We start from the raw sequence: 18,480 nt of genomic DNA on the forward strand, positions 1-18,480 counted from the left end.
ATGGAAGTGAGGCAGAAGGAGGGAGGGAGGGAGGGAGGGAGAGAGAGAGAGAGAGAGAGAGAGAGAGAGAGAGAATCCTAAGCAGGTTCCATGCTCAGTGCAGAGCCCGACATGGGGCTTGATATCATGACACTGGGATCATGACCTGAGCCAAAATCAAGAGTCAGATGCCCAAATGACTGAGCCACCCTGGGGCCCCTATAATGCATTTTAAATCATTTCTATAAATGTACATAAAGGAGTTAGAGGAAATGAGTATTAATTCCTAGAAGCTAATAATTTCGTATGAACTTGCAAACTTTATCTGAGGACACATTTACCAAGAAAAATCAGTTTCTTAACATTTTCATCAGTTGGAAATAGAAATTGGTAACGTTATGCTATTGAGAGCAGTTATAAATAACCCTCCAAACTTGGGACATATCAAAAATATCAATTCTTCACATAAAAAGATTATTCCAAGTACATATTTTCTATTTCTTATTTAGGATATTGTAAATTGAGAAATCCTAGGGAAATACATAATTCATAAGTTATAAAGTGAAAAGGAAAACAGGGATGATACATTCTTAAGTGTCTAGAATACACAATCAAACATTTTCCCCTGCAGTATTATATGCTTTGCAGGATATTTGCTTTGATATGCATCTCAAAACTCTAGTGCATTGATGTTGAAAGAAACTGCAGATCTTGCACTTTATTTAGAATGTCATATTGTGAAAGAATGTTTAATTTGGTAAAAAGCAAATGCTTTGCTGTTTAAACCTGTTTAATCATTATGGAATACTACACATCTCAACCCTATTTACAGATAGTTTAGATGTAGCATTAAAAAACAAACAAACTGCAATTCAGTAAGCCATCTACCATTTTTTCAGGCATTTATGGTTTGAAATAATGCTGTCAGATATTTTATATTTATCAGTATGTGAAAAGAAGGAACGTATGATTATACTGTGGTAATTTTTCATCTCTTTTTTAGCTATTTTGGAACAAATAGGTTCATCTAATAAAAGAACTTGAAATAAAATAAAGTGAAAGCTCAAAACTAAAACAGATGCTAATCCTACCTTCAAAACATAAAAATTAGTTTAAAATTATGAAATCCTGTTAATTTTGACTGTACATGCAGAGAAGAGAATGTAGCCACAATTTCTGTTCTCTTTAAAACAGTTTTATTCCATTTAGTTTTTGTTGACTATATACTCAAAAGGTCATTGATTCAACTTAAAAAAACCCTCAAATAAAATTCTTATATAATCTCATCATTGTCCTTAGCTTTGTGTTAGCGCTCATATGTACTATTTAGTCTATCCTCTCAGTTCCATATGGTGATTCTAATTATATATGCACATAAAATTCATGCATATATAGAAGTTTAATTTTTACCCTGAGAAATGTCTAACTTTGAAAGTGAAAAATATATACTGTACCTTATCTAAACTCTAGTATATCTAATTACACAGAGGGGGCAAACACCAAACATATTATCATCTTAAAACTTTTAGAAGATGTTTCATTCCTGCCGCAAAGAATTTCCACTCCAAAGGTTGATATAAAATTGTATATAAAAGACCTATAAAATATCTTGGCAAGTAACAGTAAGTGTATAAGTAAGTGTATAAATACTCTGATAAAACAAAAGCCAGAGAAAACAAAACAGCACCCACACTGCTCCGTTAGATAGAGTGCAACTGTCTAACTGGGTAGCTGCCTGTCCTGAATGATAAAAGCAGAGCAAGTTGTACTTACTGAATAGAATAGCGAAGTAGCATTTAAAAATTGGGGAAAGGGGATTGTCGTGGTTTTGTTTGACTAGTGGACCCTACAGCAGGAAGTTTCAGGCAGCTTCTAGAAGAGGAAAAGAGACCCAAAGGGTAGCTGCAGAAATGCAATGATAACAGACTTCTGAAATTTGTGTAGACGTGGATGTGGGTGTGAATATATTTATAATTATAATGAGGAGAAAACACATTATGGAGGAAATATTCACATGAATTTCACATGGATTAATTTCAGAGACTAATGCAAATTTGTATGGGTTTTAAGACGTCTCTTGTTTTTACCTCCCACATTTTTAAGCCTCCCAGACACATTTAAACCCCTCTTGTCCTTATTTAATAATCTTACCATATTTCCTATGAGGGAAAGGTCCCCAGAGGAGATGGCATTTTAACAGTCCTACTCTGAATATATTTAGCAGCATTCTCTGCTTGATTCTATTATAGTACTTACCACTTTATACTCTAACTGCTGTAAGTCAGCATAATTTATTTGTTGGTCTTTTCGTTTGCTTCAACAGTGTCTTTGAAAAAAAATTTATTGATGGTATATATGCATGAATGAGGTCAAATTTAGTTTTTTTTTAAGTAATCTCTACCCCCAGGGTGTGGCTCGAGCTCAGGACCCCAAGATCAACAGTTGCATGCTCTAGTGACGGAGCCAATCAGGTGCCAAAAATTTAGTCACTTTTCACTAAGAATATGAAATTGCTTCTTTTTCAAAACACTATTTCATTCAATTAATAATTCTTTGGTGCTCCTAATGCCAATTATGGCCTAAGTGTTTTACATATAACTCATTTAATTAACATAAGACCCCCATGGGGTAAAAATATATTAATAATCCCATTTAATTCAATTAAACTTCATAACATCCCATGAGATAGATGCTATTGATATTCTAATTTTTCAGATGAGGAACCTAACACTTAAAAAAATAAATAACTTTCCTGGGGCACCTGGGTGGCTCAGTAGGTTAAGCATCTGACTTCAGCTCAAGTTATGATCTCACTGCTCATGAGTTCAAGCCCTGTGTTGGGCTCTGTGCTGACAGCTCAGAGCCTAGAGCCTGCTTCAGATTCTGTGTCTCCTTCTCTCTCTGCCCATCTCCTGCTCACACTCAGTCTCTTTCTCTCAAAAATAAATAAACTTTACAAATTTTTTTTGAAAAAAAAAATAACCTTCCTAAAGCAAGTCAATGGTAGTATTTGTTTGTGAAACCAGGGAGTTTGGGTTCAGGGTCAAGGACCTTAACGAATAACCATGATCAAAAATTGCCTACTAAAGTTTTTCATAGCTGAGTTGAAAAGCTCATTAAATTGCCATAAAATGCATCTTGAAGATGGTTTCTCTGACAGTCCTCACTTCACAAGGACTGACTAGCATTTTCATTAAAATTAGATGTCATTGTCAAAGTGGTTGATGCTATGAGAAAGCTGCAATATATTCACATAAGTACTCTCTGAGAAAACAAGCATCCAGAGAAAAGCAAGTCACCTAAACTGCCAAATTCCGATGCCTTTCATTTCACTCTGCTTAAAAGGGTTTGAGTTGTTCAGTGCCTTGCTCTGTAAACTCACATCTATCGGAGAGTCAGAAATATAAACTTTTATAAGCTGGAATCAGGTGGAATGTCTGATGGTTTTAATTTTAATATTATCTGAAGGAAATCTCCAGCATGATGTTTTTTATTTCATCTGGAGAAAGGTCAGAATACTTACTGGAAAATCTGAAATAACAAGAAAAAAATCTCTGGCAAATTTTAAGTCTACATTAAGGCGCATTTTTTTTTCCAGGCAGTTAGGAATTTACCATATCTAAGGAGAATTCCCTAAATAGTGGTGTAGACGGGGAACTCACCCAGCTTCAGCCAGGCTCCTGTTATGCTGAGGGGGTCACCTGCAGATGTGATAATCTCCGGCTTGAGGTCACTCAAAATTTGATAATGTTTATCCCTTTACTAAAATAAATGATCTTTAACTTTCAATGACAGTTAAAAAAATAACCTCTGTAACACTTATGAAGTATTTGTTATATATTGTGGCATTTTTACTAAAAGGAATGACCCACATTCCTCCTCATAATTAAGATTATGAATATCAGTTTTGATGGCTCTCTGAGCATCTATCTGTCAGGTAATTATATTCATGATAAGAGGTATTTTTGTAAAACTTAAATTGGCATAAGGAGGTGTTTGACTATTTGAACCAACATGCATCACACTTACATAATGCTGTATGTGTTATTTGCTGTTTTGATTAATCCCTTCACGCATAACTATTTTTGGACAATGAATTTCAAACACCTCTACCATAAAACAGAATCTGTCACCCAGAAGACAATGATTTAAGGCGAGACTTGGATTCTCACTTCTGTCCAAATTTTGTAGGGAGGATAGCCTTGGCACCTATAATAAACTCCCATCTATGAACAGTATGCCGGTCAACAAAGTGCTCTGTTGGATTTATAAAGCCATGTTTGAACACAGGGTTGATGATTGTAACCCAGCTTCAGTTGTAATAATTATACCTTTCTCCACTAATGGAGGTTAATGTTTTATCTTTCAGCCTGTGTGACTCACGAAGAGAACAATTTATTTGGTGAAGGAATCACTATGTGCCTGTGCCAATGTCATTCTTTTAAATGAAGTGCCAGGAAACTAAGTGTAATTGCATGCATTTGGGGGAACTGTCCGCATTTGGAAAAGAACTGGCTGGGCCATTAGTGGCATTTTATTCAGAGTGGAAATATTTTTTTTTTTCTCCAAAGGACAAAAAGGAAAGATCTGATCAAGGGGAAAAATTTCCAAATAACCCATCCCTTAGGATTACTTTCCTCTTTTTAGGTCTAAGTAATATGCTTTCTGAAATATTGTACAAAATATAAACTATTTTGTAAGACACAACTTTGGAAATTCTAGCCTGTAAACAATTTTGCTTCTGGAGCTTTCCCTTTCGAAGTAACAGAAAAGACCATACTCACCATAGGACCAGGAGGCCCATCTTGACCTGCAGCTCCAGGGAGACCTTGCTCTCCCTACGGAAAATAAGCACAATTGATTTTTTTGATTAACAAAAGCATACATATTTCTTCATTTCAATTTTGGAAACACAAAAAGAAAGCAAGAAAACATCATCTATGAATTCCATCCCATGGAGAACATCTACAAATGTTATAAGCAATTTTGAGTGTTTTTACTTTGTGTGTGCATGTCTAGATGGATACATGTATAAAAACTTCATATTGTTGAGTTCTTAGGGTTGGGTTTTCTCTTCTGCCTTTCTATGTTGGAATTCACCATGAACTTACTAAATAAATGATATCTTTAAATATTTTAAGAATATCTGACTTTAATGATTACATGACATTTACTGAATTCCTATGAGACATCCACATGGTTACTTATGAAGTAATGCTGTCATAAATATTTTCATTCACAATTTTTTGGAAATGAAACATTATTTTCAAAATAGTGTCTTTTAGCACAGGTGCTTACCACAGGGCCAGGGATGCCCCGAAGACCCTCTGGACCAGGCTTTCCAGCAGGTCCCTGAGGACCAACTGGGCCAGTTTTTCCAGGTGGGCCTTCAGCACCTGCTTCTCCCTGTTAGAAATAAAATGTTTGAACACATTAATAATGAGAAAAGACATCCTGTATGCTATTAAAAGTACTGAAATGGGTATTGTTCAATGTATAAGCCTTTCAAACATAATACTTGTATATCTTACCTTGGCGCCCTTTTCTCCTTGTCTTCCCTCTGCACCTGCTGCTCCAGGAGGGCCCTATAAACATAAAAGTACACGTAAGATATATATCGCATATAAGAGTAATGTAACTGAGGACTTATTCACAAATACTCCAGTTTAATTTGTAACAGATTCTAATAGGGACTGCGTATAGCTATTTAGTTTACAATGCAATGAGAAAAATCAAAACCCTTTTATATAAAAACTTTCAGTTAGAATAGTAAACATAAATGAAGCACACAATGACAGATAATCACACATCAATGTAAGGAAACAGGAAAGATAATTTCTTTAAGAAAAGCTGATGACTTAGTTACCCTTAGTGTGTTAAATACTCAGGTATCATTTATTATGTTGTATAATTAGGAATGCATGTATCAGATTTCACTTTCATCCTTAAAGGTATTTTAAGATTGACTCCTTTTTTTTTTTTTATTTTTAGGCTCCTTTCTTAATCATAGAACATCCATATGTTATGTATACATTCTTATAGGATCATGTCCGAATGAGAGCATCACATTTAAAATCTTGACTGTCAGCAGAAATTTTATTTTCATTTTCTGGAACTATGCAATTCACATAAATAAGTGGCATAAAAATAGTTATCACTTTTTAAAACCTAATATTAGAGCAAGAGCAGAAAAAAAATCTTCACTCTCCATATGTCATCCAAAAGCTTATGAGGATATTCTGGTGTTTGCCTGACTTTTGTATAGCTGCATAGATTGCTATGGAGAGATGCTAGTTACTTATCTGTTTAAAGCTACTCATAATACTCCTCCTTGACTATATAGGTATCTTTGTAAGATATCTGTCTACCCAATTCTCTTTAGTTCTTTTTTCATTAGCTTTGTGACTTTTAACAATTTATTAGCATTCCTGAACTTCATCCATAAAATATTACCAATAAAAATTCTCTTGCAATAGAATTGTTGTTAAATTTAAATGAGATAACACACATAAAAGTATTTTTCAAGCTTTCTTGGGTATTGGTATCAAACACAGATATGGAATCTGGGGCTTAAGGGCATAAAGCCTGGACTCAGATTTCCTGACTTCAAATCCTCGTCCCGGGCACCAATTAGCCTTGTGATCTTTAGAAAGTTATTCGCCAGGTCCGTGCCTCAGTTTATTTCTCTGCAAAATGTGGATAAGAATAGGAGCTATTTCCTAGAGTCATCATAACAACTTAATGAATTGATAAAGGTAAATGGCATATAACAGTGTTTGGGACATAGAAAACACTGAACAAACATTGGCTTTGGTTCTATCATTGGTAACATTAGTAAATATTATAATTATTATTATACATTAATGTATTTTACCTATACTTTTCACCATGTTGGCAACCTAAGAGTCAGGTCTAACAAAATAAGCTCTCAAAATACACTTGTTGACACCATGTCAACAAATTATTTTTTCCATGCATGCTGTTTCTAATACCTGAAAAATATAAATTCTATGTTTGCAACAACTTGTTTTAATTGGAAATTTTTGAGTTGGCTAAAAAATAATATATAAGATGATCCTGTAGTATATAATCAGATTTTGATACCTGATATTCATATTTCCTTCTTACATTTATATAGTCATCTGTGAAATATAAGACATTTCTAAACCTTGTAACAAAATGATGAGAAAAAAATCATCTATAATCATTTATATTACATGATATAACATTGAAAGAAAGTATCAAAGAAATCATCATTTTTTCAATTATAACATAATTGACACATCTAAATTTTGTTTCTATTATATTGGATCCTCATGTCATTTTTTAGTAACATTTCAAATCAACAGAAGCTGGGCACTTGGTTTGATAGCTTAATAGAAGCACAATACAAATGCTTTTGGCCTATAGAATGACCCCCCAATATACATTTTCAATTCATTCAAAGACGTAGAAGATTTACAATTTTATTATAAAACATTAATTTCTACTCATTAACTGAATTTTTGTTACTTAACAAGCATTAAGATTCAATTTAATGTTGAAATTTTCTGCTCAAGTTCAAATATAACCACAGAAGGTTTAAAAAAGAAACTTCACAATCTCTAAGAAACTGCATTTCCTTTTTCCCCAGACTCTCTCTCTCTCGTATTCCATCAGTTACTTCAATTTTGTAATGAATTGTACTCAAAATCATCAACTGAGATTGAGGTTGGAGGTTGGGGAGAGTAGGGGAGATGGTGTTAATTGGTGAAAATAAGGTGCTGCAGGAAGAAGACTCCTCTCTTTCAGGTGCCATATTAATATGCTAATGGTGAGCACAAGCTAGTCTTTCATTGGTCTTTTAAATTCACATTTAAAAGGAGTATCAAGCACTTCATCAAACTCGGAGCATTCTGTGAACTCATTTATCTCTGAGAGAATCAACGAATATAGCATAATTTTCTCAATATCATCATGGTAACTCTATTGTGCCTCAACCAAAAGGTGGGAAATGTATACATTTTGAAGCAGTCTCTTGAGGCAGCAGCATTATGCTAACATTAATATATGCTTAAAACTTAAGTGCTTCTTTTTAATTTCATGCTATTTATGCAAGAGGATTTCTGTATAGAAGCATAAACTTCAAATAATTTAATGTTAAAATGTCATAAGTTATTTCGGTGTGATGTTTAAGATATTAACATATGCAAACCAAAACAACCATAATGACTGGGATTTTGGAAATAGAAATTATGAGATTCAACTGAACAACGGGCTTTTCCTTATTCTGTCCTTTTCCTTATTCCTTATTCTATGAAACTTCATAGAAGTTTCCCTTAAACTCGTGACATAAGGGTATGGAATTTTTCGAAGGACTGCACTGACACACATGAACATAAAGAACAGAAGATTTATAAATATCTAGCTTTGGAGAAAAGCTAGTCATCAGCTGTCTAAAAATGTAACAAAAATACTGCTTTTACCACAAAGGAGAAAAGACAATCTGAGTTTGAAGAGCCTAGAGAATTTAAACACAAGTAAACTACAACACAGCCACAAAATTTTGATTCAAATAGAGTTTCTCCATCCCAAAAGGACTTCTTCCTTCTCTGAATGAGCGTCTGATATCTGTCACGGTGGAAATCCATATTAAATGGATTTTCTCTGTTCTTTATCTCATTTTTCCCATTTTCATTTACTTCTTATATAATTTTTCCAGATGGCACAGAGTGTTTTTTTTTCTGTTTTGTTTTGTTTTTTTTTAAAGAAAAACTGGGATGAAAACACACTTTTTCTAGGGGAATATTAAGTTTCTTTTGAAAAAAATTAATGCATATGGACAAATTCTTGTCTTACTCACTTCTCATATATCTGCATAAACAGATGGGCAAGGACTTAGTCTAGGGAACTACTTGCTGTACTTTCATGAGTGTTCTGATTAGAAAATGCCTCCTAAAACATAATACAGTAAAACAGGCCCCAGTTAATTCTCTACCGGTAGCCATGGTTACACAGGATTTTCTTCACCATGAGAAATATACTTCCTGTAAAATACACAACATAACCTCTCTCCACTATTCACATTTTACAATATTATTCTATAATTTATCTCTTCTTCCATTCATGTAAAAAATATTTAAATTGTCCTTGTGTTCCAGAAATGTACACGGAGAATACAAAAAGATAAAACAAAACACCAAAGAAAAAAAAAGACAAAAAAAAAAAAAACAAAAAAACAAAAAACCATGAAATCCTAAGGAGTTCATGAAGTTTCATTATGAAGTTTCATTTCTGAAGATAGACACCAAAATTAACAAAGATAGTACATTATAAAATGTGCAGAGATGAGGTAGGTATATAAAAATAGGCACAATGTTGTAGTTTGACAGTAGGGAAGGCTTTTGTAAGAATCTAATCTCTGATCTGAATCTTAGTGTGGGTTAAATGTGGAAAGGATGTTTCCTTTTAACACTTTATCTTTTGACCATTCACATTCATGCATAAACGCATAAGGATGGAAAGAATATATAATGAGAATATATGCACATATATAACAACATGTATGTATGTAATAAGAATATATATATTATGTGGTGTATATATACAGGTTAAAGTTTTGTCTGCATTTCTTTTTTTTTTTTTTTTTCAACGTTTATTTATTTTTGGGACAGAGAGAGACAGAGCATGAACGGGGGAGGGGCAGAGAGAGAGGGAGACACAGAATCAGAAACAGGCTCCAGGCTCTGAGCCATCAGCCCAGAGCCTGATGCGGGGCTCAAACTCACGGATGGCGAGATCGTGACCTGAGCTGAAGTTGGACACTTAACCGACTGCGCCACCCAGGCGCCCCTCTGCATTTCTGTTAATACTGGAGTCTTTAGAATTCCATTTAATGGTGCATTTTGAGCAGTTTCAAGTTATCATGTTTAAATTATTTTAGTGACCTCTAGGAGGTTTTTCTTTTTTTTTTTTTTTTTTTTTTTAATTTTTTTTTCCACGTTTTTATTTATTTTTGGGACAGAGAGAGACAGAGCATGAACGGGGGAGGGGCAGAGAGAGAGGGAGACACACAGAATCAGAAACAGGCTCCAGGCTCTGAGCCATCAGCCCAGAGCCCGACGCGGGGCTCGAACTCACGGACCGCGAGATCGTGACCTGGCTGAAGTCGGACGCTTAACCGACTGCGCCACCCAGGCGCCCCATCTAGGAGGTTTTTCAATAAAACAGCGTGGACCTAGCTCTTGGTTTCAAACAGCTATAATGATAACTTGAGTATCAAAATTCCATGTTTTATCAACACAAACCATACAATCTTCTAGTGCCTTAAGGAAATGTACATTTATTCTCTAGTATTACAAATACATGACAGAATGTACATGTACTACAAATGACAACTTAATTTTCCTACTTGTTCAATAACTGTTAGAATGTTATTTCTCAGTATCACTGCCACTCGTAACATTCTGGTCAATATTCTATTAGGAAGGTTTAGTATCATTTACTCATCCATCTAGAAAGTTTTAATGGCATTCAGACTGCAGGCAAAAATAGGAAGGAGATCTCAAAAATCATGTTACACTTTGTAATTACTTTCTAAGAATAACAGCCCAGTGGTTGCTGTGTGAGACATTTTTTTTTTCTACCGAGACCATGCTTCAGGGCTGTCAACAAAACAAAACAAAAGCATTAAGAATATTATTTAGAATATAGTTAGAATATAAGAAGAACAGGGAAGGTGGAAGGTTAAAAAGCACTTGGTCAATGAAGAAACAAGTGTATTCAGGAAGATGTTTAGTATAAAATAAATTTATTTCTGGCAAAGGAAAATGTTTATAAATATTGACTCAAATTTATATTGCTGAAGGAGAAAATTAAATTCTGTTCCTACTCTGTGAGAATGTGGAGTGTGAAAATCCCACTAAAGCAAAACTACCATTAGAAAACCACAGTAGTTCCAATGGCTCTGTGCCTTTGGATTACTGAAAGGGGAATGAACCTAAGAAATACATTTTGATGTTTACCACATATTTTGTTTGCAGGTAGGTCAGAAAATAGACTAAAGGAGGGATAGGAGGACACTGGATAATGACGTAAGTATTGTAAGAGGCAGGTCAACAGAAATGGTTTCATTATGAAAACAGTACAGTAGTAAGAAAAAGTTAATCTCCTATCATCCACTGGAGCCAATATTTTTTTTTCAATATATGAAATTTATTGTCAAATTGGTTTCCATACAACACCCAGTGCTCATCCCAACAGGTGCCCTCCTCAATACCCATCACCCCCCCCCTCCCTACCACCCCCCATCAACCCTCAATTTGTTCTCAGTTTTTAAGAGTCTCTTATGCTTTTGGAGCCAATATGTTGAACAAGATCTATTTATTTACATTTTGCTGTAGTGTTTTGTTAAAATCCTGCCATGGTTCCAAATCAGAGAAGTTTGACGGTGTCAAGCAAGCTAACATTATATGCTGATTCCTGGGCTCTTTCTATTGATAGTTGCATTCAGATTTTTGCAATGTTTTTAGCTAGCAATGGACTTTGGCGTCTCATCTCCCTGTAGTTGAAGTTCAGGGTTCCATCAGTCTTTTACAACAGACTGCATTTGTACAGAGGGGAGACCTAAGCACAGGGAAGTGGGAAACTACTGTCTATTGTGACTGATTAAATCTGTCACTAAAGTGTGTTCCATTTAAATAAGTATTTTGACAAATGTAAGAAATTACCCTATTCTCTAAGACTTCTATTTTTTCAGCATCATTATAATATGCTGTCTACAGCTTAAGAATATTGTTTATACACATAGCAGATGAGTGGATGTTTCAAATAAAGAATTTTATTTTTTAAAAAAAATGTTTATTTATCTATTGAGAGAGAGATAAAGAGTACATGCATGTGCATGTGTGAGAGAGTGGGCAAGGGCAGAAAGAGAGAGGGAGAGAGACAACACCAAGCAGGCTCTGCACTGTCAGACGCCAGGCTCAACCTCATGAAATGTGAGATCATGACCTGACCCGAAATCAAGAGTAGGATACTTAACCAACTGAGCCACCCAGGTGCCCCTCAAATAACAAATTTTAAAAACTTACTCTTTTTCCAGGAGGACCTGGTGGGCCAGCCTCACCAGATGGGCCAGGTGGACCCTATAAAATGTGAAAAATAGCTTTTTATTGGGCATTGGTTTATGGTCCACAGCATTGTTTTCTAAATCTGGACCGAATCCAAACTTCTTTCTTCATCTCCCCACATCTATCTTTCCCGGATAATCTCAGCCGTATTTCAGATTCCTAAACTTCCTCTAGATATCTATAATTAGAGCTAGTAAATTCAGGTGGAAAACTTTTTCATAGTTGGAAGAAAGTGACTCAAATTCCTTCTTCTTAAAACTGTGCTCTTTTTAAAAACTGCTAACTTATATCTGACAAGCAGCCAGCAGCCATACTAATTAATTGAATCATAGGATTAATAACTCTTCTCATATCACATGCATTTGTGAAACCATAAAACTGTTACTTCTTAATTTCTTCTTGTACAAAACCAGCATTCTTATGCCAAGGAGTACTCAGCATGTTGGGCTATGATCTGCAAGTCTTATCTACACAGAATAAGCCTACAAATATCCAGTGGGGATGGCTCTGGAGACAAAACTATGTTAGGGGTGTGATTTGTCTTTGGCTCCTATTTAATTTAGTGCCTTCCTTTACCTCTTCCCTAAACACCCATATGTGGCCAAAGCCCCTGTTGAGTCATTCTCAAAGTAAAACAAAATAATAGTGATAGTCCAATACAATGCGGAGTTCATTTAGGTTAGAAATTGAAGTGCAATCATGCCAATGATAGGCTGATAACATGGCTGTCTTCATTTAAGCCTTATTTGTGTTTTTAAAATAACTTTTTATTTAACACAAATTGATAGATACTGAATTTGACATAATACAACAAAATCATTAGTATGGCACCGCTACATTTTTTATTATGAAGGTTGCTTATATTTCTTAAATCACATCGAGTAAGAAACTCCACGTAAGTTTGAACTGAAATTCAATGATAACTGACACTTCTTTCAGAAAAATGTGTACCCACGTAGCTATGCTTTTGAAAGTTTGATTACTTCTTTAAAATGTTTTGAGACTGTGTAAAGAGTAAATAAAAACAGTGTGCTTAATTACCGGTTGACCAGGATCTCCGTCTTCACCCTTGTCACCACCAACACCATCTTGACCCTATAATGGGCAATAGAAAGTGAACACAGATATTTCTCACTATGAATTTGCTTTTATTAAAAAAAAAAGGGTATGATATCCTATCTGAGTCCCTGAGATAAATGATTACTAAAGGGACAAATAGAAGTATTACTAAATTCTTTCGATTGTATTTTAAGGATTGTGGTATCCCTCACTCTTTCGACAAAGATTTGTGAAACTGCTACCACATCAAGTTTAAAATACAGTGTGTTGTTAATACAAGAAAAGAAGAGGATGGAATTAGTGTAGAAGGCCAGTGGATCTGTTCACCATGAACAAATACGGCAGTTTGAGACAGTATTTGCACCAGAGGAGACACAGAAATAAAAGCAAAGATGCTGCAACTTTGAAATAAGAGTAATGTTGCTACTCAGATAATCAGTTCATACAATGCAGGAAAGTCTGGAAAACTAACCCAAATGAAGAAAATAATCATGCAACAGAGGTCTAAATGTCTTCAACTATATGGATTTTATAGCTGTAGTTTACATTTTCTTTTCCTTTCTATTTTTGGGGGGTCCAATTAAGTAATCAAGAATTTAATTATTAACCAAGACACGGGTAACCTCCCCATCAAAATAATTCCTTTATTTTCCCATGATACTTACTGCAGGGCCAGGTTCTCCAGGAGGACCAGGATCTCCGGGAAAACCAACAGGACCCTAGAGGGATGTTTTTAAGAGAAAGAAGATAAATAAAAATATTTTTCATAAAGTCACAATATTCTGATGTTTAAGAGCTAAGTCATGGTAAAACCGTACGAGAGGATTTCCCTTCTTCCACTAGAAAATGTTCAAAAAATGAAATTAATCGAGAATGCTTATGCATATATGAAATAAGGAAAAGTCAGCTTCACCGGCTATGGGCCAGAGTTTCATGATTTCTAATCTTTCTATGAAAAACTCCTAAGTGGCTTTGACGTAGGCTCTACCTGAAAGGGACCAAGCTCACTTACCGGGTTACCCTTAGGGCCATCGTCACCTGGTGGTCCCTTAGCACCAGGAGGCCCAGCAGCACCAGGTGCTCCAGCTTCTCCTTTCTCTCCTCTTTCTCCTTTGGGGCCCTAAAACAATGTAAGAAAAAGAATGATTACCTTACAAGCTTTAAATCAGGATTTCTTAGTCTCAGCCCATTGGGTCAGATAATTCTGCTGCTGGGGGGCTGTCCTGTGCACTGCAAAATGTTTAACAGCATCCCTGGTCTCTACTAATTTGATGCCGGTGTGTGACATCAAGTGTGACATTCCTCCTAGTGTGAACCAAAAATGTCTCCAGACATTGCCAAAATGTTTCCTAGGGGTCAAATGCACTCTGGGTTTAAACCAATCTAAATGAGAATTAATACAATCCTACTACAATTCATAAATGTGGGTTTGATGTAGCAGGGTTTGTGTCCTTCGTGGACAGCCCTCTCCCCCAAATTGTATAAACAGCTTATAGTTTTAATGTTCTAACTTATGCAAATGTCATTTTCTTTCAATTTCTATGTAAATCAAAATATGCACCGGGTATGCAAGATTATTAAACAAAAAGGCTCTACATTTGTGATTGTTTGTAATGGGCTGGAAAAGAAAAGTAAATAACTGAGTTAAAGGTAGGAGTTAAGTCACATGTTTAAAATACTCTAAAAGGGGGATGCCTGGGTGACTCAGTCAGTTAAGTGTCTGACTTCGGCTCAGGTCATGATCTTTCGGTTTGTGGGTTCAAGCTCTGCATTGGGCTCTCAGAGAGCCTGCTTCAGAAATTCTGTCCCCCTCTCTCTGCCCCTCCCCACTCTCTCTCTCCCTCAAAAATAAATAAGCATTTAAAAAATAAAATAAAATAAAATAAAATACTCGAAAAGGAATTCCCAAACTGTTACCATCCCATGTTGACAATAGGCCAGCACTTACGCCTGTGCCTGCTTCCCCAGGGGGCCCTGGGTTCCCTGCTTCTCCAGGCTCACCCTATAAAGAAGAGAGGAAATGAGCTTCAAAACACAGAAATGATATTTTTATGCTTGTAAAACTGTTTTCAATGATGGCCACGACATTTTAGACTAGACCTTAATTCAGCATATTGTTTAAAAGTCAGTAGAAGACTTTAAGAAGGAACTTTTCTTATTACTGACCTCAGTATTTTTATTTCTCAAGTGAGGAGACAGAAGTGGGTGTCTCAGCAAGTAGTTAAAGGAGCATTAACCCAAGTTACCACCAAACCACACAAAACAGACATCTGCATGTTTCCTAACCAATTTTATATTGTGCTTTTGTGCTGCATCAATATTCATATTATAATTTAGATTATTGATTAAATAACTTTCATTTTTACTATGTTAATTTGCTTTATCTTTACAATAACAAAAAAGCAAATCAGTTGGTAGTATACTGATTCTATATTCTATAAAATATATTTAATAGAGATCTGAGATCATAGAAAAGTACTGTACTTATTAGATACACAAAGATACTTAGATACTAATTAAAACTCCTCTTGAGGATATAAATATTATAAATTTGTTCACTTTTATGATCTCCTTGTATAAATATAGATGGCTAGAGGTGCCTGGGTGGCTCAGTCCGTTGAGCATCTGCCTCTTGATTTTGGCCCAGGTTATGATCTCACAGTCATGGGACTGAGTACCACATCAGGCTCTGTGCTGACGACACAGAGCTTGCTTGGGATTCTCTCTCTCCCTCTCTCTGCTCCTCCCCTGCTTGCTCTCTTTTTCTCAAAAATAAGTAAACAAACATTTAAAAAAGTGTGGATGGCTATTTCCTAGCTTAGCAGGCTAATAAATAAACCTTCTAGACTAGGATGTTTTAGTTATAAAAGTCTATTACTAATTTTCTACACCTAGAAAATTATTGTATCCAATTAATCTTCCAGGTGAAATAATGTTTCTACATTATTTTTACATGATGTTTTATAATAATACTGTATTCCTACACAAAATCAGTGGAACTAGAAATTTTGAAGTGGAAATAGTTTTAAATTAAAAAAAATGTGAGGTCTGAATTTCCTTTAACTTTCAACTCTGCTCTTTCCAGTATTACTGGTATAAACCCATTGCTCCTAATTTTGGTTTGAAATGCATTATATTAAATATAAACATAACTCCAGGGGAAAGACTGTTTGGTGTACATAATTCCTTATTCTTTGAGAATATGCACATATTTTAATTTCTTGAGTTATTTGCATCATGATGGAAATATCAAGTATTTTCTAGGAATTTATTGGTAATACTAGTGTGTGTAAATTATTTTCTCTCTCAAGAGGAGTAGCAAATACCTATTATTTTAGATAAACCTTACAAGAAAAATATTACATTTACATTATTTAAAAAGCAACGAATATCGGGCGCCTGGGTGGCGCAGTCGGTTAAGCGTCCGACTTCAGCCAGGTCACGATCTCGCGGTCCGTGAGTTCGAGCCCTGCGTCAGGCTCTGGGCTGATGGCTCAGAGCCTGGAGCCTGTTTCCGATTCTGTGTCTCCCTCTCTCTCTGCCCCTCCCCCGTTCATGCTCTGTCTCTCTCTGTCCCAAAAATAAATAAACGTTGAAAAAAAATTTTTATAAAAAGCAACGAATATAAGCAAAATATAGAAAGTGTGACTAAAAATATGTAGTGATTTCCCCTCTAGTTCCAACTTTGGTGATATCACCATGCATAAGAAGATGTTTGTATTTGGTCAATAGATGACCTGTATTTTCCCCCAGCTTTACTTAGATATAAATAACAAATAAGAATTGTATATATTCATAGTGTACAATCTGGTGTTTTGATATACGTGTACATTGTGAAATAATCTATCTCGGGTGGATGGAATGATATATAAGTAATAGTTTTATGACCCATGATTCATAGCTCTGAAATAAAACTTAAGCAGTTTGTCATTCAAATCAACTATAAAATGTCCATATTAAATGCTTTAAATTTTAAATATACACAATATACTGCATGATCTCACTTATACCTGGAATTTAAAATAGCCAAACTCATACAAGCAGAGAGTAGAATGCTCATCACCAGAGGCTGTGGTGTGGGGGGGATGGGGAAACATTGGTCACAGGTTACAGACTTTCAGATACACAAGATGAATGGGTTCTGGAGATCTAATACACAGCATTGTGAATATAATTAACAACACTGTATTGTATGCTTGACATTTGTTAAGAGAATACACTTAAGTGTTCTCATGCCACATTCAAAAAAGGTAATTATGTGAGGTAATGAATATATTAATTAGCTTGGCGCATGGGGATTATTTCACAATGTACACATGTATCAAAACACCAAATTTTACACTATGAATATGTATAATTCTTATTTGTCATTTATACCTCAGTAAAGCTGGGGGAAAATGCAGGTCATCTATTGACAGGGTACATAACATCTTCTTATGCATGGTGATATCACAAAAGTTGGAACAAGAGGGGAAATAACTACATTTTTTATGTCACACTCCGTATATTTTGTTGTTCCTCTTTAATCTTTGTCCAGTGTAAAGTTAAACAAAAGTAGATTCTGTAAGGATTGTTTCCATTTTACTGAGGGAAATGATAGGTGGTAAAGAGATGGGTTTAAAATAATGATCGAAATTTAAAGACAAGTTTTTACTACAAAGTCTCTTCACTTTGAGAATAATGCATTAATATTCATTTGCCCAAAATACATTTGAAAACCACCTTTGTGTATATTAGAGCCAGTATGCATAATATAAATAGCCATTACTTAAGATAAAATTAATATTATCTAAAATGTACCATATTAAATCTTTTGAAAGGGGATGGGGCAAAATTACAGGTAGCAAAATAAAATATTGCAACAAACCATATTATATAAATTGAATCTGCATTTCTGGCATCAACAAAGCTACACCATATTTATTCTGAAAAATAATAATTGATATACAATGATATATATCCTGTGAAGAACAATGCATATGAAGGAGGTTCTAGATTATAAATTTATTATTACTTATGTAACATTTTACCCCTTTGTAACACTTATTCGGGTTAAAATTCCCTTCAGAAGGAACAACAAATTGTAATCTAGTCACAAAGTACACATTAAATATTAAGGTAATATCTTTGTTAGGTAATATTTCCTTGTTTTGAGGAGATCATTGAGGTGCAAATCCATCTATAGCAAATATTACATTACATGGAAAACACATTAAACATATTTAAGCAAATTGGAGCATGACTCAGGATATTAGTTTTCTTTTCTCTCTTTTTTTATTGAATTAGTGATTGGGAATAAATTTTCCAAAATAGAAATGGGGAGGCATACAGC

General features: G+C 34.9%; 1 protein-coding gene across 10 annotated transcripts in view; it reads right to left on the bottom strand.

Moving 5' to 3' along the window:
- COL11A1 (collagen type XI alpha 1 chain) overlaps positions 1-18,480 on the bottom strand; it is a 227,574-nt gene that overhangs the window by 18,154 nt on the left and 190,940 nt on the right. For all 10 annotated transcript variants that reach the window (XM_045478454.1, XM_045478457.1, XM_045478462.1 and 7 more), the window contains 8 exons: positions 15,097-15,150; positions 14,161-14,268; positions 13,814-13,867; positions 13,131-13,184; positions 12,051-12,104; positions 5,511-5,564; positions 5,278-5,385; positions 4,764-4,817 (listed from right to left, as the gene is read on the bottom strand). In XM_045478454.1, coding sequence (XP_045334410.1) covers positions 4,764-4,817; positions 5,278-5,385; positions 5,511-5,564; positions 12,051-12,104; positions 13,131-13,184; positions 13,814-13,867; positions 14,161-14,268; positions 15,097-15,150 — 540 coding nt within the window. The remainder of the gene's footprint in view (positions 1-4,763; positions 4,818-5,277; positions 5,386-5,510; positions 5,565-12,050; positions 12,105-13,130; positions 13,185-13,813; positions 13,868-14,160; positions 14,269-15,096; positions 15,151-18,480) is intronic.

This window comes from Leopardus geoffroyi, chromosome C1 (genome assembly GCF_018350155.1).
Source record: "Leopardus geoffroyi isolate Oge1 chromosome C1, O.geoffroyi_Oge1_pat1.0, whole genome shotgun sequence".
NCBI lineage: Eukaryota > Metazoa > Chordata > Mammalia > Carnivora > Felidae > Leopardus > Leopardus geoffroyi.